The sequence below is a fragment of the Marmota flaviventris genome, chromosome 1, assembly GCF_047511675.1.
Source record: "Marmota flaviventris isolate mMarFla1 chromosome 1, mMarFla1.hap1, whole genome shotgun sequence".
NCBI classification, from domain to species: domain Eukaryota; kingdom Metazoa; phylum Chordata; class Mammalia; order Rodentia; family Sciuridae; genus Marmota; species Marmota flaviventris.
In genome coordinates, this window is record NC_092498.1 from 170,527,909 (window position 1) to 170,552,724 (window position 24,816).

At 50.2% G+C, this 24,816-nt stretch overlaps 1 protein-coding gene across 3 annotated transcripts; it reads right to left on the reverse strand.

Annotated features, from left to right (window-relative positions):
• Window positions 1-2,746: 2,746 nt before the first annotated feature.
• Window positions 2,747-24,614, reverse strand: Fam107a (family with sequence similarity 107 member A). 3 transcript variants are annotated; one of them, XM_027951316.2, is made up of 4 exons: window positions 24,536-24,614; window positions 9,714-9,888; window positions 7,725-7,881; window positions 2,747-7,291 (listed from the first exon to the last, which is right to left on the reverse strand). In XM_027951316.2, exons 1-4 carry the CDS (start codon window positions 24,612-24,614, stop codon window positions 7,184-7,186), a joined length of 519 nt encoding a protein of 172 aa, XP_027807117.1. In that variant the 3' UTR covers window positions 2,747-7,183. The 3 variants fall into 3 exon arrangements, with proteins under 3 accessions (XP_027807117.1, XP_071475235.1, XP_071475242.1); XM_071619134.1 differs by lacking the exon at window positions 24,536-24,614 and adding an exon at window positions 23,992-24,134; XM_071619141.1 differs by lacking the exon at window positions 24,536-24,614 and adding an exon at window positions 15,635-15,712.
• Window positions 24,615-24,816: the final 202 nt, after the last annotated feature.

The following is a 24,816-nucleotide window of genomic DNA, read 5'->3' on the forward strand; positions in this document are numbered from 1 at the left end:
TCCATCTTAACTATAAGCCCTGCATATGCCACAATGGGAAGAGAAGGAATTGAGAGTCCCTGGGGCTTCTCATTGCTTCAGCCCAGAGGCGATCCTTGTCATGCTTTGATTCTGTCAACCAGAACTAGTCACAGGGTCTGCGTCAAAGTGTGGGGAAAATAATCCTTTTACTGCCTGGGAAGGAGAGGGGAACCAGGCAGGGAAGTCATGCAACGCCTCACTCTGGGCTCCCTGGGTTTGGGGTAGTGAATTAAAGCAGAAGGTAAATTCTCAGTTGTTTTAAAACAACAGAAAAATGTTAGATAACATGGGGACCCTCAGAGCCGGCATGAGAAGATGTGGGGTCAAAACTCCCCCAAAAATGAGGACAGGGAGAAGAACACAGTGGGGTTCTTTTTTTGTTGTTGTTGTTGCGGTGCTCAGGATCAAGCCCAGAGCCTCATGCGTGCCTGGCAAGCACTCCACCACGGAGCCACATCCCCAGCCTGGGCATGGTGTCTTGAAGTGGTCCAGCCACGCTGAAGGGCAGGCTGTGTGTGTGGGTGCTGGATCAGTTTATGGACTGAGAGAAAAGAATGAGTGGAAACAGTGAAAACATGTATTTTAGCAAGAAATAGATGGAGTAAAATGAGTAGGGAAAAGGAAGGTGATAATAATTAACTTTTGTTGGGTACTAGCCGTGAACCTGGGGCTTGTAAATTCAGCCCTCTGCAAAACCCAGGAGGCAAATATATTGCTACCCCCCACCTGACAGATGAAGGACTCAGAGTTATTAAGTAACTTGTTCAGGGGTCACTCAACTTGTGGGTGGTGGAGCTGGATCCTCTCATCTCCTCCCAGATGTCTGAAGTCCATCTCAGAGCCTGAAACCTGGGCTCTCAGTCACACTTGCCACCTGTCAAGATATCCCTAAAGGGAAGGGAGGCAGGGAGCTCCTGCTGGCTAGGTCTCAGGAACACAGAAGAAGCCCAATATGTCTTCTGTCCTCCTGCCCCTTCCCTGAGCTCCCCAGAATGAGACAGGAACGTGGGCCCTTGTGTTTCAGGTGGCCACGGACTTTTCTATCACCTGTGAGCGGGACTAAAGTGGGTGGCCACCGGCTGTTCGTAGAGGAGGAAGGCCACTGGGCCTCAGCATGCTCTTAGAATGTTCTAGAAGAGCTGGGAACACTCTAATATGGGTGCTTTGTAAAACACCCTCCTGGATCCTCCCCCAGTGGGTGCTGCCTGGGTTGGAGAGTCAGGCAGACGCAGGCCCACCTAAAACAGGGGTAATGATAGTCTTGGGGATTACAAGAGCTAATCCATACAAGGTATTGAACAGGAACTGTGCATGGTCCCTGGCACACACACCGGACATTCAACCAGTGGAGCTCTTTATCACCCCTGTCACAGACGTGGAGAGTGGACAACGGGGCCCAAAAGTTGTCCAGGCTTTTGACAAAAAGTGATAACCACGCCCTAATCCCGGCAGGACAACTGTGAGTTCAAAGCCAGCCTCAGCAAAAGTGAGGCCCTAAGCAACTCAGTGAGACCTGTCTCTAAATAAAATACAAAGTAAAGCTGGGGATGTGGCTCAGTGGTTGAGTGCCCCTGAGTTCAATCCCCAGTACCAAAAAAATAAATAAAAATAAAAAGTAAATGGCAGAGCTGGGACCTAAATCCAGAAGAAAGATAAAAATTTTCTCAACTAAATCCAGGTCTGAGCCACAGAATTAGCACCTGCTTCCTGTGGACCTTGGGGGACCATAGCTAAGCAGTCCACCCGGGATTTTAGCTATCCAGAATTACAAGAGGAGAATTCCTGCCTTTTCCGTTAAAGTTCTGTTTTGAATATAGAATATTATACAATTAATGCTCCTTCTTTTGTCATATCTGAGTGCTGAATCCTCTCAGAATTTTGTATTAAAAAGGTTTTTCTGAGGGGCTGGGGCTCGGGCTCAGTGGTAGAGCACTCACCTAGCACGTGGGAGGCCCTGGGTTTGATCCTCAGCACCACATAAAAATAAATAAATAAAATAAAGATATTGTGTCCACCTACAACTAAAGGTATTGTGTCCAGCTACAACTAAATATACATATGAAGTTTTTTTTGACAAACTGGCATGATTGTTAACAACACTGTAGGGAAGAAAATAAAAATTTTCTCAACTATCAGGAGTTATTGATTTTATTCTTGCTGTGCTGGGGATCCAATCCAGGGCCTCATGAGCTCCACCCCCAGCTAGCTGGTACTTAGAGTAGGCCCTTATAACAAAAGACAAATTAACAAGAAAGACAAAACAATTTACTAATGCATGCAGCTCATGTCAACTGGGAGAAACCACAACAAAAAGCACCACCTAAAAATAAATAAAATATATTGTGTCCATCTACAACTAAAAAAAAAAATATTAAAAAGAAAAAAAAAAGCAAATCAAAGTGGTGGCTTAGAACTCTGGTTTATATATCAACTTCAATAAAGAACAATATATTCATGGAGAAATAGCAGAGCAAAAGAGTTTAAGGTTTTTTTTGTTTTTGTTTTTGGTACTGGGGATTGAACCCAGGGGCTCTTAACCGCTGAGCCACATCCCCAGCTCCTTTTTTATATTTTATTTAGAGAATTACTGAGTTGCTTAGGGCCTCACTATGTTGCTGAGGCTGGCTTTGAACTTGGGATCCTCCTGCCTCAGCCTCCTGAGTTGCTGCCCTTAGTTCTTATGTGGACTCTCTGGCTGGTTCTAGGAACCAAATTAACCCAAGGCTGGTTGAGAAGAGTTTTATTAAATTTACATGAGGATCTTTACAAGTGTGAAGTCCGAGAAATGATGAATGCATGATGCTTTTATACATTTTTAGTCAAAGAACAATACATTTGTAAAGGAATAACAGGACAAGTGGGTTTCAGGATGAGGGTAGTGATTCCAGGCTGACACCAAGATATAAATGGGGACACATAAGTTAGTGGAAGATGAGAGTTACTTCAACCAATGTGTTTATGCAGGTTCATAGAAGCCCCAGTTACCAGGCTCTGGTGCTCAAAGTCCTTTTCCTGCCTTGGTATCGGGAACCTTCATGGCTTTACATAGAAAAAGACAAGTCAAGAATCCCTTTCTGAAGTTATAGTTGCTCAATTATTACAGTTTCCTATGCCAATTCGACATATTGAAATGACAGGTCTTTGACTCCTGCAATAGGAAGTGTGTAGGTGTTGACATTTTATTTTTGGGTTTTTTTTTTTTTTGTACCAGAGATTGAACCCAGGGGCACTCTTAACCACTGAACCACATCCCAACACCTTTTAACTTTTATTTTGAGACAGGGTCTTTCTAAGTGGCTTAGAGCTTTGGTAAGTTGCTGAGGCTGGCCTTGAACTCATGATCCTCCTGCCTCAGCCTCCGGAGTCACTAGGATTACAGGTCAGGTGTGCACTACCACATCCAGCAATGTTGACATTTTACATGGGGCCTTGTTTAGAAAGAAGCATCCAAAAAAAAAAAACCCAAAACCAAAAACCTGAAGAAAATCAGAGAGTGGACCTGGTGGCTCCCAAGGGGAAGGATCTTCCTGGCCCAGGAAAAGACACAGAAGTGGGGTGCACCTGGAGAGTGTGGGGAGGCCAGGGCAGCCAGAGCTACGTGAGTGAGGGGGAGAAGGGGGGGGAGGCCAGAGGTTAAGAAGGAGCCTGACACATAGGACCCTTGAGATTGCAGGAAGGACTGGATCCTGATGGTTGGCTCTGTGCACAGTGGTAAGATCTGCCTAAAATTGAACAGGGTCATTTTGGCTGCTCTGTTGAGAACCGGCAGTAGAGGCAAAGGCTGTACAGGGAGAGCTGTAATCCAAGTGAAGGACAGGCACTTTCTCTCCACTGTGCCCAGCGTGCCCCTAGTATGCTTCCTGGCACAGAATGGGCAGTCAACAAATATTTACTGCATTAGTGATGTCCAAGTTCCAGCTCTCAGACTGGTGCCCGGGGGCTAAATGAAAAGGTATAGAAAAAGAGAACCCCGCTGGGCGCCGTGGCACGCGTCTGTCATCCCAGTGGCTGGGGAGGCTGAGGCAGGAGCATGGCGAGTTCAAAGCCAGCCTCAGCAACTCAGTGAGACTCTGTCTCTAAATAAAATATAAAATAGGGCTGGGGATGTGGCTCAGTGGTTAAGTATCCCTGGGTTCAATCCCCAGGACCACCACCACCAACAACAACAAAACCCAGGCCAATAGGTTGCTAAAGGACTTTTATACATAATTTTCTTTTGAGAAATTGGAATTTGAATTCTAGCATGGCCTGCAGGTATTTCTGGGCAGTCAGGGCTGGCCCTTTGTATCACTTAGGAAATACTTTTTTGAGTCCAGGTAACAGAGATTGAATAACAATGATTTAAACAAACAGGGATTATTATTATTATTATTATTTTTTACAAGAATCTGGAGAAGGACATTGGCTTGGTGAAATGATGATAGGGTTTACATCTCTGATTCTCTCGGCCTTTTTCTCATGTAGCAAAATGGCACCTGCAGCTCCAGGTATCATATCCTCAATCAAGGCAGGGAGAAGAAAGGAGCAAAGGGAAGGAATTTGCTATGCCTCTTTTGATCATAAAAGCGTAAGCTTTCCCAGAAGCTCCTGTAGACTTCCATTTAAATGTCATTAGCCATACTCGGTCTCAGCATCACCCCAAACTGCAAAGAAGACTAGAACAGTGAGAATCTGGAATTATAGCCTCCTTGGTGGAAGGCGATAGAGAGATGGAGTTGGGACTGATCAGTGGGGAGTACACCGAGGGTGTCTGCTGGGGCTCCCCTGAATGACATGGTGCTTGAGGATCCTTCTGTTTCTGGGGCTTCCTCTTCCAGAAGCACCTCTGGCCACCACCGGGTGGAACCTCGGGTGCTCCCTTGGGTGGTCCTACTCAATCTGGAACACTCTATCTTGCTTCTCTTTGCATGTTTGAATGGCATGCTGACCCCTGAAGGTGACTTCTTCCAGGAACTGGTGGCCTTTGTGTAGGAATCATGCATCTTCAGCGTAAGCCTCACCCAGGAGACACTTAGAATAACTTTGCCACATTCTCATCAGGACAGTCACATTCAGGGACATTTTTAAAGCTTGGCTTATGCACATGCGCACACACACAGGTGGTGTACCTATTCTTACACCCCTATGCTGGCCCACCCACAGGAGAAGGACGGCATCTCAGTCACCCTCAAGCCACCCAGTTAGGGTTAAGACCAGGATGGGGGGGTAGGTGGGAATGGGAAAGACAGTGGAGTGAATGGGACAGAACTTTCCTGTGTTCCTATGTGAACACACGACCAGGGAAACTCCACATCATGTCCAACCACAAGAATGGGAGGCTAGACTCCATGTATGTGTGATAGGTCAAAATGCTCTCTACTGTCATGTGTGACTTAAAAGAAACCCGACCAGGATAAACCCTTTCCTCCCGTAAGTCCACCTTTGCTTCAAGCTATCAGAGGGTGTCCCAAGGGCAGCTCTAACCCATCTCTGTCACCTCTAGTGAAGGGCTTAGAAAGCCCGAGGCAGGGATTTTATTCTTCAAGGGAAAACAAACAAGCCTGGTTTGTTCTCTAAGTCTTTAAAACTTCATTGGGGGAAAAAAAGGTTAGAATATCTGGGTCTCACCCAGGAAGGGATCCTCGGGGAAGGAGGGTGGGGGAACTTCCTGGAGGGGCTGCAGGTGGGGGAGGTCTCTTCACATGACAGCCTGGAAAGGGTCGCTGAGGAGGCCAGGCCACAGATGTGGCAGTGGAGTCTTGAAGCTACTGTTTGTACCTTGAGGAGCCTAGGGGAGATCTTGGTATGTTTGCTTTCCACATTGTTGTAGAGAAGGTAACATTGTTCTTTTTTTGGCGAGAAGTGCGCAGTGGTGTGGTCAAACCGGTAAGGAACACAGTTGGCAATAATATGCAGCTCTGGTGAACAAAGCAAGTCACTGAGGAACAGAATTTGTTAAACCAAAGTCTTCCAGGGCCAGGAGTCCCTGCAGGTGGGCTGGATAAGGAACCAAGAGTCCTTGGGCTGCAGAGGTGGCCTTGGGAACCCCCAGGGCAGAGGTTCATGGGAGTTGAATGGTGTTTCTGATCTGAACCACTGAGCACCTCCCCGCACCCTCCAGTTTTGCTCAGGGTGGTCCTCAAACCAGCAGTCTCAGCCTCAACAGGAGCTTGTTACCCATGTAGAATCTAAGCCCCTGCCCAGATCTATGGAGTCGGAAACTGTTTTTAAATTTTTTGGGGGGGGGGCGGGTACTGGGAATTGAACTCAGGGGTGTTTAACCACTGAGCCACATCCTCAGCCCTTTTTATTTTTTGAGACAGCGTCTCACTGGGTTGCTCAGGGCCTTGCTAAGTTGCTAAGGCTGGCAATCCTCTTGCCTCAGCCTCCAGAGTCTCTGGGATCACAGGCGTGTGCCACTGCACACTGATCTCGGCAGCTGTGTTTTAAAGAGCTCCCCAGTGATTAGTATGCACAGTAAAGTTTTCGAAGCGCTTTTCTAAACTGGGACTGGGAATGCTGTATCCCTGCCAGGTGTGGTTCCAAGGCCCAGGTAGGGTGGGCTGTGGAGGAGGAACAAGGAAGGCATGGGCACAGCCTGCAAACCCTAAAAGGCTGTCTGGATTAGTACCCTTCCCCCCTCACCATCTGACCTCCTGGGGACCTTGCTGTGGACAGATTAGCCTTTCTCTGCTCATTGGCTCTCAAAGCAGGTGTTCCCCAGGCTAAGCTCTGCTTATCTGCTCCTCACCTGACCTCAGGTAAAACTGCAGCCAGAATTTTCTGGGCCTAGGAGCTGGGCTGCTCTGAGAGGCAGGGCCCCATGGGGCCCTGGAGTCTCCCGGTGGACAGTCCTGGGCAGAACAGAGGACTCGGCAGGACACAGAGGGGACCTGTCCTTCCTTTCCGATTCTGCCAGGCTAGTTTCCTGTGCAGGGCTCAGGATCAGGGAGGGGTGCCTTGGAGAAGGTTTTCCTGGCAGTGAATTCCTCTTGGGGCAGGAGACATGGAACAGTGTGGGAGCTCAGGGTCCCCAGCTTCCCAGGGTGAGCCAGGCCCCCTGGGGGGACACATTTCTACGGGAGCAGGTGTGAACATCACGGACAGCCCCGGGCAGCCAGGTGCAGGGGGCTGGAGGAGCCTGGGCCAGGGAGCGCAGGGCGGGCAGTGCCCAGCAGCCACTCTACAGCGCCCTCTCCTCACTGCTCAGGGTGGCGATTCTCCGCAGGTTTTCCCGGACTTTGATAAACTCGGGGGCATGTTCCTCTTCCTTTTCTGGTGGTTTTTCCAGCTGAAGGAGACAGAAGTGGTGGTATGAAGTGGGCGGGGCCAGGAAGACTCCTGTTCTCAACAGCCACGGGGTTTGGGCCAAAGGTCCTCCCCTCAGAAACAACCTGGGGATTGGTTTTGCCACCAGCCTGGTGGACCGCGGGGACAGCATGAGATTTATTTCGCCTTATAAAGGCGGATTCAGATCCCTGGCCTCTGGGCCTCCTCCGAATTGGTAATGTCACCTGGCTGAGAGGGCAAGTTATGATCATCAGAACTAGCCTGCAGTGTACTGGGCTGGCACAGAGGTTCAGAAAGGGAAGCCATTTACCCAAAGTCACACAGCAGGGTGGCAGAGTGAAGGCTTAGGCCAGTGCTTTCTGTTGACCTTCCTCCCAGGCCCAGGAGACAGCCTTGGAGGAGACAGGGGCTGGGACTGGATGCCCCCTACCCACCTGGTTCAGCCTCTGCTGCCGTCTCAGCAGCTCCTGCTCAAAGGGGCACTGAAGCCGCTTGGCCTCCAGCTCCTCCTTCTTCTTCTTGATGAGCTGGTTCCTGCGGCGATGCTCCAGGACACGCTGCAGCTCTGGCTTACTGTCCACGCCGAGGCCCCTGGGGTGGGGGTGGGGGGGCGTTAGGAGAACCCCTCTCCTTCCCACCTCCCCCAGTCCCAGGGCTACATCTCATGGTGACACCAATCCCACCACCCTCCCTCTGACTGCATAGCCCAGATTTTGGGTTCTTTCTTTTTCTTTTTTTAGGACGACTTTCTTTTCTTTTTTTTTTTTAATATTTATTTTTTAGTTATAGGTGGACACAATATCTTTATTTTATTTTTCTGTGGTGCTGAGGATTGAACCCAGTGCCTTATGCATGCTAGGCGAGCGCTCTACCACTGAGCCCCAGCCCTAGTCCCTAGGATGAGTTTCTAAAGGTAGAATTGTTGGGTCAGGCTTAAAAGAGGGTGGGTACATATTTCCATTTGCCTCTAGAAAAGTTACCCAATGTCTGCTTCCATCAGCAGTGTCTGAGGGCATCTCTTTCTCCTCACCATCACCAGCCAATCTTTCTATTTGAGAATCTGATAGGCACAAAATAAAATCTGGTTTCCTTTGTTTCCTTGATTATTAGTTATAGGGAACAGCTTTTGATAGATTTACCAGCCAGCAGTTCTCTTTTTGTGAATTCACTGGGCCTATTTTTGTTCATCTTTTCCTTGTGGATTAAGAGATGTGAAGATATTAGTATTTTTCTGTATATATAGCTTCCCCCCCCAATATAATGTATTTATATGACAAATATTTCTCCTGGCTTGTTTTTATGCTATTTCTGATTGTGTTGATGTTTGTCAACAGGATCATGGGCTGCAGGTGTAGCTCAGTGGGAGAGCGCTTGCCTAGCATGTGTGGGGGAGGCACTGGAGTTGATTCTCAGCACTGCATATAAATAAATAAAGTTCCATCAACAACAGAAAAAAAAATGAATTAAAAAAATAAAAGGAATGATCATCCTGAAAAGCAATCATAGAAAATTCTCATGTTATAACAATAAGCAAAACCAAAACCAGCCCCATATACAAAAGAATATCTGCTAGAGTATGGGGTTCACACACCTGACACCCAGAACGGCCATCACGAGTGACTGTAAAACCAGAACTGGCCAGGAGGGGGAGCTATGAAGGCACTCTTGCCTCCATTCTGGACCCGTGGGCAGGGAGGGGTTTCCCAGGCCTCAGAGGGGAGCCTCAGTCTCCCTCTCCCTATTGATTGTTGAGTACCTCCCAGTGAATTTATCTTGGACCCTTTCTCTTCTAGAGTCCCAGACCCTCTGCCCCTGTGTAATCACCCATCCCACCACCTGGTTACATGTCTATCCCCCTCTGTGAGGGCAGGAAATTCCTTCTTGTACCCTGGGTCTGGGTACAGTGCCTGGCACACAGTGTGCTCTCAGCAAATAGATCTGGAGTGCTGGCATGAAGTGGGTGGCTGGGAGGGAGAATGGGGCTTTATTTCTCTTTTTTTTTTTTTTTTGTACTAGGGATTGAACCCAGGGGCACTTAATAACTAACCCACATCCCCAGCCCATATATATATTTTAGAGACAGGGTCTCACTGAGTTGCTCAGGGCCTTGCTAAGATGCTGAGGCTGGCTTTGAACTTTCGATCCTCCTGCCTCAGCCTCCCAAGCTGCTGGGATTAGAGGTGTGCCACATCTCAACCGGCTAGAATGGGGCTTTTCAGGGCCCTCTGCCTCTTAGGGGCCCACAGAGGATCAGAACTTCAGAGTCTCTGCTGGGTGATCACATGAGGCACCCTCAGCCCCCCTCAGCCTCCAGGAGCCCCAGGATGGTGGCCATGCCTGCTTTCCATGAGCGGCCGCCCCAGCCCCAGCAGGCCCGGGGAGAGGCTTGCTTGCTGGGCCCAGGCAACCAGCTCCATCCCTACCTTCTGTGGTTCATGAGCAGCTCACGGTGCAGCTCCTGGTGGCTCCGGGAGGCCTTCACAGGGTTCAACAGCTTCTTGGGCTTGATGAGCTCTGGGTTCCACTCTCTGTACTCTGGCCGGGCCATTAGGCCCCCAATGTCTGCCCGCTCCCTCTGGATCTCTGAGTACATTGAAGCTGCGGAGATGGACGAAGGAATTGGTCAGAGCCGGGTTCATGACCCCACCTGTCCCCACGAGGCATGCGTTCTCTTCTCAGGTGGATCTTGGATACTTACTAATGTGACACCCTGACCAGGATACCTGACTTTCTTGTTTTGGTAACAGGAATTGAACTCAGGGGCTGTTAACCACTGAGCCACAACCCCAGCTGTTGGGAGCCGCTCTGGACACGAGCTAGGTACACACCTTTAAGTCCTGAGTAAAGGGGTACCAAACAGTTATTGCACCCCACAATACATTGGACTTTTAGTCCCGCTCAGATAATGAGGTCTGGCTCCAGGAGTGGGCGTCACCTGGTGGGGTTGACCTACATTCACCTGTTCCTTTGTAATCCTACCCCTTTGCCCTTTTTGGGATAGAATGTTCCATGGAAACTCCCCATGTGTGTCCCCTATATAATAATGAAGAATTCCAGTGGCTCACTCTCTTTCATGGACCCCTAAAGTCACAGAGCCGTCCCCAGATTTTGAAAAGGCACTTCTATGTATTTGCATGCTTTCTTCACCGTTTTCTTAAGTTATTGGCATAGTCAGATTTGTGAACCCAGCATAGGTTGTCAGCTCAGATGGATGGCGATACCCAGCCCTTTTTTTATATTTTATTGAGAGATGGGGTCTCGCTGAGTTGCTTAGGGCCTCACTAAGTTGCTAAGGCTGGGTTTGAACTTTCGATCCTCCTGCCTCAGCCTCCTGAGCTGCTGGGATTATAGGTGTGTGTGTGTGGTGATGAGATTTCTTTCCTTTTGATGCCTATTTCCAGTCCCAAGTTCCACTGGTCCTCTAAAAGAGTAGTTCTCAGCTACACTCTTTCTTCCCCATATCCTCAGCTCTCAGCATTGGCAAACTACACTTTAATAGCCACCGTGACTCCCTGGCTGTTCACCCTCCCCTTAGTCCCTCTATGCCCCAGCTACTTCCCCAGTTCCGCCATCTTTAAAAGAACTAACTGTATGTTGCCAACATGATAAAGCAGGAAACAGAAATAAATGGTCCAACTTTAGAGAAGGAGATGGCAGGATGAACATTTGAAAAAAAAAAAAAAATCATACATTCGTACCCAGCAAGCATTGGGAGAGGGAATTCAGTCCTGTGGCCAGATAGGAAATGAGGACACAAAACCAAGAGTGTCTCCATAACAGAATGACCATGGAGAAAGTATGTGATCATTAAAAAGTCATGCATTCCCTAAATGTTTGAGTTCCTATAATCTGCTGGGTGCTGTGGCAGACACTGGACATGCAGAGGGACACTGAATGATAAGGTCCCCACTCTCACAGAGCTGACACTGGGGTGCGGGAGACAGACAGTAAATAGCACACACGTGCAAACCAATAAAAACAGTTATAGATGTGGCAACAGGCGGGCTCCATAGAGTTTGGTGAAGGACCCATCTCCAGCCAGGTGCAGCGGGAGGGCCTCTCTGGAGAGGTGACACTTAAAATCTGACAGCTGAGATGGAAAGAGGAGGCTGCTTGGGGCCTGGGGAATAGCACTTGTGACTCATGCACCTTGAACAAGCCGGCCTGTTCAGAGAGCACAAAGACACAGTGTGCCCAGGGTGGGGAGAGTGAGCGGCAGAATGTTCAGAGAGAGGGTGGCCGGGTGGGTTCAAGTCTGGGAGAAATCGTGCTTCTGATTCCATTTTTAAAAGGTCATTCTGGGGGAGAAAACTGTCAGCAGGTTTTGGGGATTTTTTTTTTTAATGACTTTGGTTTTCTTCATTTCCAGTGGGTGGTCTCTGTCTGTCCATCTTTCCCATTAAATTCCAGAGGGAAAATCCTCTGACTGGCCATAGGTCACCAGTAGCCAGTGGGTTGACTGCTACAGAGTCAGGCCTCACCCTGGCAGGAAGGCTCAAAGTAAGAGTTCAAAGCCAGCCTCAGCAACTTAGCAAGGCCCTAAGAACCTTAGTGAGACCCTGTCTCTGAATAAAGTATCAAAAGGGCTGGGATGTGGCTCAGTGGTTAAGTGCCCCTGGGTTCAATCCCGGGTACCAAAAAAAAAGAGGGGCCTTGTTTGTTTAACCTGCTGCTGCTGCCTGATACATCTTGGACAATGGCCCTGAATTTTTATTTGGCACCGGGATCTGAAAATGATGGAATCAGTCCTACTCCCAGGGTCCAATCAGTGGCCATGCCCGGCTCAAGGATCTGCTCCAAGCCCTCTCCCCTCTTCAAATAAAATCACCAGTGTGTTAGGTGAGGCAGGGATGTGTCTGGTTCTTTAGCCCAGAGTTGCAGCTGGGAAAATCTGCCTTTGCCTCTCAAGATGCTGAATTAGGTAAACAGCATGGGGTGGGAGTGGGGGGGCGATGGCAAGGAGAGCTGTGTACACACTCATGTCAGGGGTCGGAAGGGAAGTGCTAGGAACCCCTAGGGTTTAAGAATTGCAGCACTAGCCTTCCTTTTAATTTAATTAAATGAGACTTCTATATAAAGATCTGTCACAACACAGGCTTTTTCTTTTGGTGCCAGGGATTGAACCCAGGGGTACCCAGGAGCCACATCCCCAGCCCTTTCTATATTTTATTTAGGGACAGGATCTCACTAAGGTGCTTAGGACCTTACTAAGTTGCTGAGGCTGGCTTTGAACTCACAATCTCCTGTCTCAGCCTCCCCAGCTGCTGGGATTACAGGCATGTGCCACCATACCTGCTGGCCTTTGAGGGTTTTAAAAGTTCCCAGGTGATTCCAATAGCCAGCCATCTTTGCAAATCATGGAGTTAGACAAAGACACCAAAGCAACCAAGCTTATCTGCATTGGCCTGGAGTCCTTGGGAGCAGGTCTGATAAGAGCACGTTCTCAGCCGTGGTGTGATCTTGGGCAACTCTAACCTCTGGGGACACTTTTCTGTAGAATCATGCTGGTTGTACACTGCTGAGCTCAAGGACTGGGCAAGGGAGCCAGTAGGTGACAACTAAATGGAGTGTCTTGCATGACTATAAAATGGGCAAATAATTCTCACTTAATATGCAGAGTGTGCGGCTGACCTCATCTTGCAAGGGTGGGTGTAATAAGAGTTGGAGGAGAGACCCAGGGCGCCTTGCTTGCTTCTTTCCTGGTTCTGCTGATGACCCAAGAGGTCCTGTCGCTCCCTGCTTGAGGCTCTGCAGAACATCAGCCCCATACCAGGCAAGGCTCATCTGGGATCCCTGACTGCAGGGTGAGCTCATCAGGTTGCTAGATGGGCAAGTTAATATGAGGGTGACAGCTTTGAAGCCAACATGGGTGCCTCCTGGGCACCCGTAAAGAGAGGACAGAAAGGGGGCTATACTGATGGGATTCCAGGTCCCAGTTCATCCTGCAAATAGCGGTGAGACCCCAGGCTCTCTAAGGTCTTAATGTCCCCTCTATCTGCCTCTCCCCTCCCTGATGGTTCTGTTATATCTTTGATGGCATCAGTTATAACAAATGACATAAAAACCAGTAAATCAAGATGGTTAAAACAGCAATGTTTCAGAAGAGACAGACCAGGTTTGAATCACAGTGGCCTCCTTTCCTAGCTGAGTGATCCCAGGCAAATAGCTTGACCTCTCTGGGCCTTTATACAGTAGGGATAATGGTAATACCTACTCATGGGGTCATTTGGAAGGTGAAATGATATAACGTGCATGTTGTGCTCTGCCCAGGGCTGTCCTGAAGGGGCTTTGTGATGAGCCCTGCCTGGGCATTTGGTTTAGTTCTCATAATGAGCCTGGGAAGCAGCTGCTATTCTAGGTGAGAAGATCAAGGCCCAGTGAGGCCAAGATATGGAGCAAATAAGTGGCAAAAGCAGGATCTTTGGACTCCAAATTCAGTGCTCTTCTACGGTGTCTCTGTCTTCCAGGTGCAAAAGATTTTTCAGTTGAGAAATCGGGGTTAGGCGTAGCCTAAGAAATGCCAATGCAGAAGTAGCGGAGCCCATTTTATAGATGCCAGAGGGAGGACTGTTAACCCACATGAAATACAAACATTGGCTGAGGCGCCTGGCTGGCCCCGGCAGCTTTTGGCTTAGGCAGAACCCACAGGCCTGGCTGTCCATGGCTGGCCTCTGTTAAGGAGATGACCAGATGGTGGCCTTCCCTCCTTGGGCTGCTGGCCAGTCTCCCCCCTCCCGCCCCACACCCAGGGCCGTCCTGGCTCAGCATTTAACAGGGTGGCAGGACAGAGGAGAAGAGAGGCTTGTAAAATAGCGGCCAGCAAGGGAAAAAGGGGCCTTCAGTCCCAGTGACAAGCGTGGCCACTGGATTTCCTGAGCCTTGTCGCCTTTTCCCCCTCAACGGGCCAAGTGCCCATTTGTGTTTTCCATCGGCCGGCCACTGAAGCCCAGTGTATCTGGAGGCACCTCCAGATTTCCTAGCAGCCTCTGGCTGATGCCTGGAAGCCCCTGGACCCCTTCAGGATTTCTTGTCCATTTGGATGCAATGCCCCAAGACAGACTCAAAACAGAACTTCCCTTGGCCTCAGTCCATTCTAACTTCCTGATTTGTGAGGAGGTGGTCTGGGTGGACATTGGTATCCATTTCATAGCAGAGTCCTGGGCTGGACCTGGAGGGTTCTTAGGAAGAATTGTGCAACGTGTTATAAGGTTAAGCAGGGAACAGGCACCAGCAGACCAGGTGTCCTGCTGGCTCCCCAGTGGCAGGAGGCTGGCCATTCCACCTGGCAGGTACTTTGCAATCCACAGAGCTAAGAGAGCCACCCAAGATCTAAGTCACATGCTGGGCACAGTGGTGCATGACTGTCATCCCAGCGGCTCAGGAGGCTGAGGCAGGAGGATCACAAGTTCAAAGCCAAACTCAGCAAAAGTGAGGCACTAAGCAACCTGGTGAGACCCTGTCTCTAAATAAAATCCAAAATAGGGCTGGGGTTGTGGCTCAGTGGTTAAGTGGCCCTGAGTTCAATCCCCAGTACCAAAAAAAAAAAAAAAATCGAAGCTAACTAGAGACATGGGTGCTGGGGGCTGCCTCCAGGTCAGAAGCCATGGGGTTTGGTAGCAGTTTCAAACAGGGACATACATACAATCCTCTAGCACCTGATTTCTGGCTCAGTCTCAGAAACATGTTACAGCCAAATTCACCAGGAAGGCAGGCTGGTACCAAGTAAGTGACCTCACCACTGTGCCATCCCCTGGGGGCTGAGCACCTAGTAGCTGAGTCTCATGAAATTCTCCTGACCGATGGAGGAGGTGGGGGATATCACTGTCCCTTTTGAGACCAAGTCACTGAAGCTCAGAGAGGTTATCTGATTTCCCAGCTGACGCAGCCAGTGAATGAAGGTGACAGAATCCCAGCAGTCTGAGCTGTCTGATGCCCAAACCTGTCTTCTCTCAGCTGTGTCATCCAGCTGTTAAGCAAATCCACCGGCACCAGCTCTGGTCCCCCCCCCCCCCCCCCCCGCCCCATTCCCGGTGCTGTGTGATCACAGATTTAGGTGAGGTCATTCCCATGCATTAATTCAGATTCCCCCCAAGTACTGAGAAGCCAAAGATCAACAGGAACATAGCCCTGTCTGGATGCCTGCTTTGCCTCCTTTTCCCAAACCTAGAGTGTCAGGAGGCACAGTCTCCGCGACCCCATAGCATTTCACCGATTTGGGGACAAGAGCGCAGGTATCCAAACTCAAAACTGCGCAGCCCAGGGGACACCCGCTCCAGGGCTCCCCAGCCGCCCCCTCACCTCCTCCCTCCCAGGACAGCACCCAGCCGGACCGCAGGGGACTGACCAGGAGAGACGTGGTCTTACTTCTTGCTCGGGGTCCTGGAGCAGACAGATCCGGAGCGCTGTCGCCAGGTCCCACGCTCCACCGGGAAGTCCCTGAGCGGGAGGAGGGCCGCCTCCCAAGGGCGGTTCTTAACCCCGAGGCCGCTGCGCGGGGCGACCCGACCCGGGAGGCCCCTCCGCATTCCTGTTTATTCTGGTATCAATAAAAAGGAACCGTTGCTATAGTAACCGGCTCGGCGCCCCGGGCTCGGCCACTTGCGCCGCGATCCCTGCGGAACGCCGCGTCCGAGCCACCCGTCGCAGAGGCCCAAATAAATGCCTATTTTGTTGCGTTGATGGGGACCGTGTTCTGAGCAGGCGGCTCCCGCCCGGGAGGAGTTTCCACGGCTGCAGACCCCGCGCTGCCCGCGAGGATCGCAGCTCTTCCCCGGGGGAAGGGGAAGCCAGGCTTCCTGCAGCGCCCCCCCTCCCCCGCCCCCAGGAGTTTCTTGGGGTGTCAGGGGTGCAGGGAGGGGAAAGGACACAGCACTGGCTCAGCACCTGGTCAGGAACTTCTGTGCATTATTTACTTGACACTGAACTTTTTCCAGACTTTGCAGAGAAACCAGCAGGAGAGTGTGGGAGAGTGACAGAGGACAATGTCTGGTCCCTGGCAGGCTCCTGGGACAGTCCTGGTAATCAGTGCCTCTGAGCCTTGGGGCTGCTTGTTTGTCCAATGTGGAGAATCACACAGGGGTTGGGAGGTGACAGAGGAGATGAAAGGGAAGGCCACTGGGCAGACTGTGCTCAGTCAGGACTTCTGCAGAGAGAACTGGACCCCACACCTGCAGGTGGCCAACGCCTGTCATCCCAGTGGCTAGGGAGGCTGAGGCAGGAGGATCCCAAGTTCAAAGCCAGCCTCAGCAACTTAGCAAGGCCCTAAGCAACTTGGTGAGTTAATAAAATACAAAAAGGCCTGGGGATGTGGCTCATTGGTTAAGGGTCCCTGGGTTCAATCTCTGATAATCCCTCCCTCCCCCGCAAAAAAAAAAGCACTCTGTAGGGACCCAAGGTCAACCTGGGTGCTCACAGATAATGGAGGCCTTCTCCTCATTTCACAATCAGCTTTCACTTGAAAATCTGGAACTTTTCTAGCTTTTGGCACTATCCTTGGTCCCCCAGTGAGGCAGCTGGCAACTTAAACTGGGCCCTCACCCCAACTTTATTTTCTCAGTCTTAGTTGGCTGGAAGGAGACGAGGCCCAGACACACATCAAACTTGAATAGAGGAGGCATTTGAAAGGCAGTTTTGGTTCTCTCTGGCCTGTGTTATTTGTTTATGTAACAAACACCACCCCCCCCCTTTTTTTTTTTTTTGGTACCAGGGATTGAACCCAGGGGTGTTTAACCACTGAGCAACATCCCCAGACCTTTTTAGCATTTTATTTTGAGACAGAGTCTCACTGAGTTGCTGAGGCTGGCTTTGGACTTGCAATCCTCCTGCCTCAGCCTCCTGAGCCACTGGGATTACAGTTGTGCGCCCCTGTGCCTGGCTAGCAAACACTTCTTGAGGACCTACTGTATCCCTGTTACCATTGGAAGTGCTTTGGATACACTGTGAAGGAGACAGAGAGTATCCTTGTCCTCAGGGAACCTACATTCAAGGGGAGACACGGACAATAACTAAAGAGATGCACAAGAAGACATCCACTGTGACACACGCTCTGTTGAGAGTGATACCGGGTGAGGGAACAGGGAGGGCCTGGGAACTCAGGGAGGGTAGAGGCTGAGGGAGGCTGACTCACAAGGAGTTGACCATGTGACTATTACATGGAAGAGCCTTTCAGGAATTGGGGACAGCTCAGAGCAAAGCCCCAGGGTGGGGCTTAGCTGGTGTGATAGAAGACCATTGTGCCCGCAGTGCAGGGGGCGAGGGGGATGATGGGAGATGGGGTGGAGGCAGGGAGGCCAAGGCAGGTCCTGCCAACCCGACTCTTCTGGGGCCACTGAAACTTAGTGGGCCACAGATCCTCAGGCATACACAATGTGTGGTCCTTTTTTTTCTTTCTAAATTCAGCTTTTCTAGAACTCCTTTGACTGACAGCCTCTCCTCATTTCCCACCTTGCCCTGGTTTAACTTCACTCGTTCCCATGGGACTTTCTATACGTTGTCCCACTTTGCAGATCAATGACTCCAGCCTTTCCTGGGGTTTACAAGGGCTTTCCTGAACCAAGCCCTGTGCCTGGGACCCTTGGGGAACTAAGAGGGATCCTGGGGCAGGGGGACTTCTGACAGCTTCTTGTCACTGCCTAGAGAAGACAGAATCTCATAATCCAGGCCTGAGAGCCCCCATACCAGCGACGACCTCCATTTCCGTGATTTGTGTTCCCTTGATTGGAAGATCCTGATGCCAGCCCCAGAAGAAGGGAGGGCCAAGGAGACCTGAGCAGGAATCCCCCAGGGCAGACGCCGTGTTCCCCGGGCAGTGGGGACCCCTGTGCTCCTCCCTCTAATGCCCTTCTCACAGTCCAGCCTGGGTACAAACAAATCAGACCCACCCACCAGACTTGAGGGCAGGGGCCTCACCTTATCTGACTTAGACTTCCTGTCGCAGTACCAAGGTGCTCAGCAACTACTGTGGCCCCGACATCACCCAAAACATTGATATCTCTGAGCTTGTAGGACACCACCCTGCTGTGTGGGTCTGCACGCCCGGGGACCAGATCAGCAGTCAATGACCATCATGTCCAACCCACCCCCCACCAGTGAGAGATGTCACCACACCCCCTGATGGGGACAGTCAATAAGCGTGTCTATTTATTGACCTGAAAGGGATGTCCCCTACATGTGTAGGGGAAAGTCAAACTGCAGAGTCGCATATAGTATGATTCTACCCCCAACTCCCTGCTCTTTTTCGGTACCAGGGATTGAATCCAGGGTGCTCAACCACCGAGCCACATCCCCAGCCCTTTTTATTTAGAGACAGGGTCTCACTCAGTTGCTCAGGGCCTTGCTAAATTACTGAGGCTGGCTTTAAACTCACCATCCTCCTGCCTCAGCCTCCTGAGCCACTGAGGATTACAGGTGCATACCCTGTACCAGGCCAGTTATGCCCATTTTTAGTATGGGAAAATAGAGGCTCTGGAGAGAATGAGTTCACTCTAGGAAATGGCAGGAGTCAAGCCCCAGGTGCCGCCTCCTGCCTCTACTCATGCGTCTTTCCTGGAGGCCCTTCCATTCTGCTAGAAGGTAAGGCTGGAGTCCAAGGGACCTGGGGATCAGAAGTCTTGCTCACCCCATGATGGGATGGGGGGGCCTAGATGCTGAGATCCCTTCTTGTCCTTTTTTAAAAAAATAAGTTTTATTTTTTTAATTCAAGATTCACTTTGCATTTGGTTGGTATGTTTCTTTATTTTATTTTTTATTTTAGCTGTCGACGGCCCTTTATTCATTTTTATATTTGGTGCTGAGAATCGAACCCAGTGCCCCACACAAGCCAGGAAGCGCTCTCCCTCTGAGCCCCAGCCCCAGCCCTCCTCCTTGTCCTGTTAAAGTCTGATTTCCCAGGGACCAGAGAGGCCAAAAGGATGGGGACAGTGAAGACCAGAGGAGGCAATTTTGAGGGGCCCCAGGGAAATTCCCTGCATCCAGTGTGGGCTAGGGCTGCACACTACAGGAAAAAACTCTTCCAGTGGCTTTTCTTTCCTTTCTGCCCTCTTGTCGCCAAGCTGAGAGCAGCTCACAGGGACCCACCAGCATCCACAAGAAGTCTCCATAGCAACTCAAAACTTCCTGTATTCAGTTTCAATGTCCAAGGCCTCAATGAGGTCTCTGAGAAGCCACCCACAAAACACAACCCCCTTCCTCCCCCACCGCCCCAAACACGCTCTGTTGAAAAGACATGGCGGGGGCGGGGGAGAGAAGCTGTATTGGCAGAAAAACTTGTCATGAGATCTGTGGAGAGATTATTAAAGGACCCTGAGTCCCCAGTACAACAAGTTTGAACTGGGAAGCATTTAACCCAGAGCAGGGACTTCAAGCGTGAACACAGGAGAGGGGGGCGGGAGGGGAAGAACCAAGAGTCCTTTTTGAGAAAGCTAGTCCTCAACCCAGCTGGGATTAGGCTAACTAATTTGATTTCAAAGGTGCAAAAGGACTCTGGGTTGTCCCCCACCTCATGTACATTTTTAGGAGGGTACTGGGAATTGAACACAGAAGCATTCGATCACTGAGCTGCATCCCCAGCCCTATTTTGTATTTTATTTAGAGACAGAGTCTCACTGAGTTGCTTAGGGCCTCACTGTTGCTGAGGCTGGCTTTGAACTCACGATCCTCCTGCCTCAGCCTCCTGAGCTGCTGGGATTACAGGTGTGTGCCACCATGCTTGGCTCCATGTACATTTTAATTTGCTTGTAGCCAGATAAAAACAGAGTAGTGGATCTAGGGATAGGCAGAGGGATATGTGTTGGAGTGTATGTGTGTATGTGTGTGTTTGTGTGTGTAGAGGGGAACCTGGGCTGACCACAGCTTGTCAAACCAAGCAAACTTCCAGAATTCCTGACTGTAGTTGCCAGATGATGCAGATAAAAATGCAGTACTTTAGTTAAATTTGAATTTTGAATAAGCAATAAATAATCTTTTATTTTAACTGTATCCCATGCAATATTTGGAACATGCTTACATGAAAATGTTATTCCAACTGGGAATATACCCGAAGGACTTAAAATGAGCATACTACAGTGACACAGCCACATCAATGTTTATAGCAGCTCAATGCACAATAGTTAAGCTATGGAACTGCCCTAGGTGCCCTTCAACAGATGAATGGATAAAGAAAGTGTATATATACACAATAGAATATTATTCAGCCATAAAGAAGAATGAAATTATGGCATATGCTGGTAATTGGATGGAACTGGAGACTATAATGCTAAGTGAAATAAGCCAATCCCCCCAAAAGACAAAGGCAAAATGTTCTATCTGATATGTAGATGCTAATACACCATAAGGGACAGGGAAGGAGAATAGAAGCTCATTGTATTAGACAGAAGGGGATGAATGGAAGGGAGAGGGATGGGAATAGGAAAGACAGTGGAGTGAATGGGACAGAACTTTCCTGTGTTCATATATGAACGCATAACCAGGGAAACTCTGAATCATGTCCAACCACAAGAATGGGAAGTTAGACTCCATGTGTATATTCTATGTCAAAATTCACTCATACTATCATGGATAACTAAAAAGAACAAATAATTTTTTAAAAGCAGTTAGGAAATATTAATGGCCAAAAAAAATGTTTTTCTGAAGTTCACATTTAACTGGCAGAAGCAGGGCTGGGGGCTGTGCCCTTTGGCGCATGGTGCAGAGAGATACTCTCCTCCCCAGCAGGACCCTGGCCTGAGCTCCGGGTGGGGTGTAGGTAAGACACCTCAGATGGACTTTTACTCAAGGACTGCATAGCTTTCCAGAAGGGACTTATTCCACAGAGGTGACTCTTCCAGTTCAATGGTTAAGAGCAGGGGTCCTGGTGTCAACCGAGATACTGATCCCGGCTCCATGGCTGGACAGCTCAGAGACCTTGTTTCTTCATCTCTGAACTGGGCAGATTTTTAACCTTTTTTTGGTACTGGGGATTGAACCCAGGGGTGCTTCACCACTGAGCCACATCCCCAACCCTGTTTTGTATTTTATTTAGAGACAGGGACTCTCTGATTTGCTTAGGTCCTTGCTAAGTTGCTGAGGCTGGCTTTGAACTTGCAATCCTCCTGCCTCAGCCTCCCAAGCTGCTGGGATTACAGGTGTGTGCCATCATGCCCAGCCTAGGAGCAGAGGTTCTTTTGAGGAATAAAGAACACAGGGTATGGAAGGCCCTTTGTATAAAGCCTGCCTAGACTTGGGCATTTGCCTAAGTAGAAGCAGTTTTTTTTTTTTTTTGATAACCCATATAAGAGCATTAAAGATTTTTGTTCAAGTGAAAAAAAAATAGGATTAAAGACTAGAGTCCCAACAATCTGAACAGTGTAAACCAAACACACAAAAGATGATTAGCAAAGAATGGAAGGAGATATCCCCAAAAGTTACCCGTGACTGCTTGGGGTTAGTGGGATCATGGGTTACGTTTCCCCCTGTTTTATTCTCAATTTCCCCAGACAGTTATGGAATCATGTTTTCATTTCATAATAAGAAGCTATTTTGAAATAATTTGGGATGAACGTTTTCCCCAAAGTGCAACATCATTTGATGCACGAATTGAGGCCACTGTACTTGAAAACAGCCACCCTCTTGGGTTTAATTCTGTTCTTTCCTCTTTGGGGACTTCAGAAAGGAAAGAGAGCTGCTCCCCCCTCCACTAAATGGCCAAGTTGGTCCCATTCTTCCATGTGAGAGACCCAGGGAAATGGTTCTAGAGGTGCCTAGCCTTAGCTTTGGAATTTTTTTTTTTTTTTAAATTTTTGATGCTGGGAATTGAGCCCAGGGGGCACTTAACCACGGAGCCGCATCCCCAGCCCTTTTTATTTTTTATTTAGAGACTGGGTCTTTCTAAGTTGCTTAGGGCCTCAATAATTTGCTTAGGCTGGCTTTGAACCCTCAATCCTCCTGCCTCAGCCTCCCCAGCCCCTAGGATTACAGGCATGCACCTCAGCCCTAGCTTTGAATCTCAGCTTTACCCCAATTAGCTATGTGACCTTAGACAAGTCATGTTGCCATCCCAGCTTCCATTTCCTTGTGTGTCCAATAGAGCATAACATGACTCACCTCCCTGAACTGACAGACATGCCCATCGTATTGATATTGCTATCCCCGTGCCTTGCATAAAACCTAGTGCAGAGCAGAGGCTGCTAACCCTTAGTGGAATGAATAAATGAATAAACAGTTGGTGAGATAACCAGTGTATGGCACTGGGTAGAGATTCTGTGGCAATAACAAGTGACCATCATTGTTACTGTTCTCTGAGGATGTGTGGGCTTTGGCATAGATGAATTTAAGTTTGAAAGTGTTGCACGGGCCTGTCATCCCAGTGGCTTGGGAGGCTGAGGCAGAAGGATCCCGAGTTCAAAGCCAGCCTCAGCAACTTAGAGAGGCCCTAAGCAACTCAGCAAGGCCCTGTCTCTGAATACAATATAAAACAGGGCTGGGGATGTGGCTCAGTGGTTAGACGTCCCTGGGTTCAATCCTCGGTATAAGAAAAAAAAAAAAAAATGCTTTGTAGCCCATAGAAGGTGTGGAAGGTCTCTTCCTCCAAAGCTGTTCAAGCTCTGGCCTCAGTCCACTCATCTACTAAATGGAAATGACAACCTGTGTCCTAACAGAGTCGTGAAGATTAAATGCCACAATGAACTTCTTATAGTAAGTGCTCCAATCACGGGGCGCTCACTCCTTCAGGGAAGCCTCTGACCCGCGTCCTGGCTTGTAACCCTGTGTGGTATAGCTAGGGGACCAGCAGGTCGCGCCCCCTCCCCTCCCCGGACCGACTCTGACTTGTCTATTCTTCTGGATGGTTTGAAAGCTCAAAAGAGGCTCGCCCCTGGTGCTCCAGGTCCAGGGGAAGCCCCAGAGGAAGCCCAGGGTCTTCGGATTGGGACCTGCCACCTCTGCCAACTTGGTGAGAAGACAAGAACTGGGTGGGGACACTTAGGCAGCGGGCATTGCGCAGTCATCAGCCGAGCTGGGATTTGAAATCAGATTCGTCTGATCTCAGGGCTCCTCCCTTTCTGCCCGCCTCCCCCAGGAAGGCGCCGCCGGGCCTTGAGTCTTGGCCAGTTCTTGTTTTCGGACTTAAGAGAAGCCTTGTTCCAAGGTTTCCAATCACTACTGGGCGGCGGGCTCCCCCGCCCCCGGGGCAAGGCGGGTCTTGGGAAGAAAAGCAGGGAGTCCCAGGGCACTCAGCGCAGGGGACCCTGCTGGCCCAGCAGCGGACGCGCCTCCTCGCGCCTTTGCCTCCTGGCTCTGCGGGCGGGCAGGACTCTTTGCCCAACGCAGAGTGCAGCTGGCCCGTGAGCCCAGGTTCCCTGACACTTTGCAATCACTTATCCCCAGTGGCAGGGACTCCAGTCCGAGGCCGATCTCCATTTTCCCCAAACGTTTCTCCAAGCCCGTATTTGGAAGAAAACCCCACAAACGTTTACTGCGCCCCACTTTCCTACATCCCCATGTTTTTCTAAATTATTTTGACACTGAGTATACATTCGCTTACTTCATTTACCGAATTAAAAAAACAAAACAAAACCCAAAACTCTTACTGTCCCGAGTAGAAAATTAATACATGCTTACTGCAAAGACAAACCACCTGTTACCCAATCCCCATCCTGGGAAAAATAAAACCACCGAGTTTCCTTCCGAATCGCTGCACGCACACGAATAGAAGAAACGGTTCCTCACCTGCCTGTAACTTGCTCTCCTCCTCCCCCTCGTGCAATGGCCCATGGCACAGTGACCGTCCCTCGCCCAAGCGCTCGGCGCTCCGCTGCGGGCGGCTCTCGCGGGGCCCGTTTCCCGCATCCCTGCCCCACATCTCCCACGCGGTCCGACGCCTCGGTGCGCGGGCGGAGTCTGTCGCCTAGATCAGCCAGGAGCAGAGCCTCGCAGGACTTTTGCAGTCGAGAAACGGAGAGTGGGTATGTGCGTGCGTGTGTGCGTGAGTGTGCGCGCGCGTGTGTTCTCAGATATTGTGAAAAAAAAAAAGCAATCTATCTAAGGACAGATCCCCCAAAAGGATCTGAATGTAGGAAGAAAAGAGGAAAAGGGGGAAGGATAAAAAAGTAATTGACAGGAATGACAGAAGGGAAGGGAGGGAGGGCGCAGGGCATTGATCGAGGACAGACGCGCTCCGCCAAGGGTTGCCCGGGGGGCTGCGCGCCTCACGCCTGTCGCTCGCTCCTCCAGCTTTGGAGATCAGGGGCGGCGAGGCGTGGTCCCCACTTACCGGACCTGAGCAGCACCGCCCGGTACAGCCCGGTGGCCTCGGCGGGCCCCCGTGCCCATTCGCCCAGCCTCTGCGCCATGCCCCGCGCGCCCCGCTGCAGATCCCGCACCGCCGCTGCGCAGCCTGGAGCGCGAGCGACTCCGCCACCGTGACGCGAGCCAGCAGCCCAAACCCCGCCGGGGATCTGGTTACGGCGGCGGCCGGAGGGGCAGGCGTGGAGACGCCAACAGGGAGGGAGGCGACAGGGACACAAACAGGTATCCTGGCCCAGGTATGAGGCG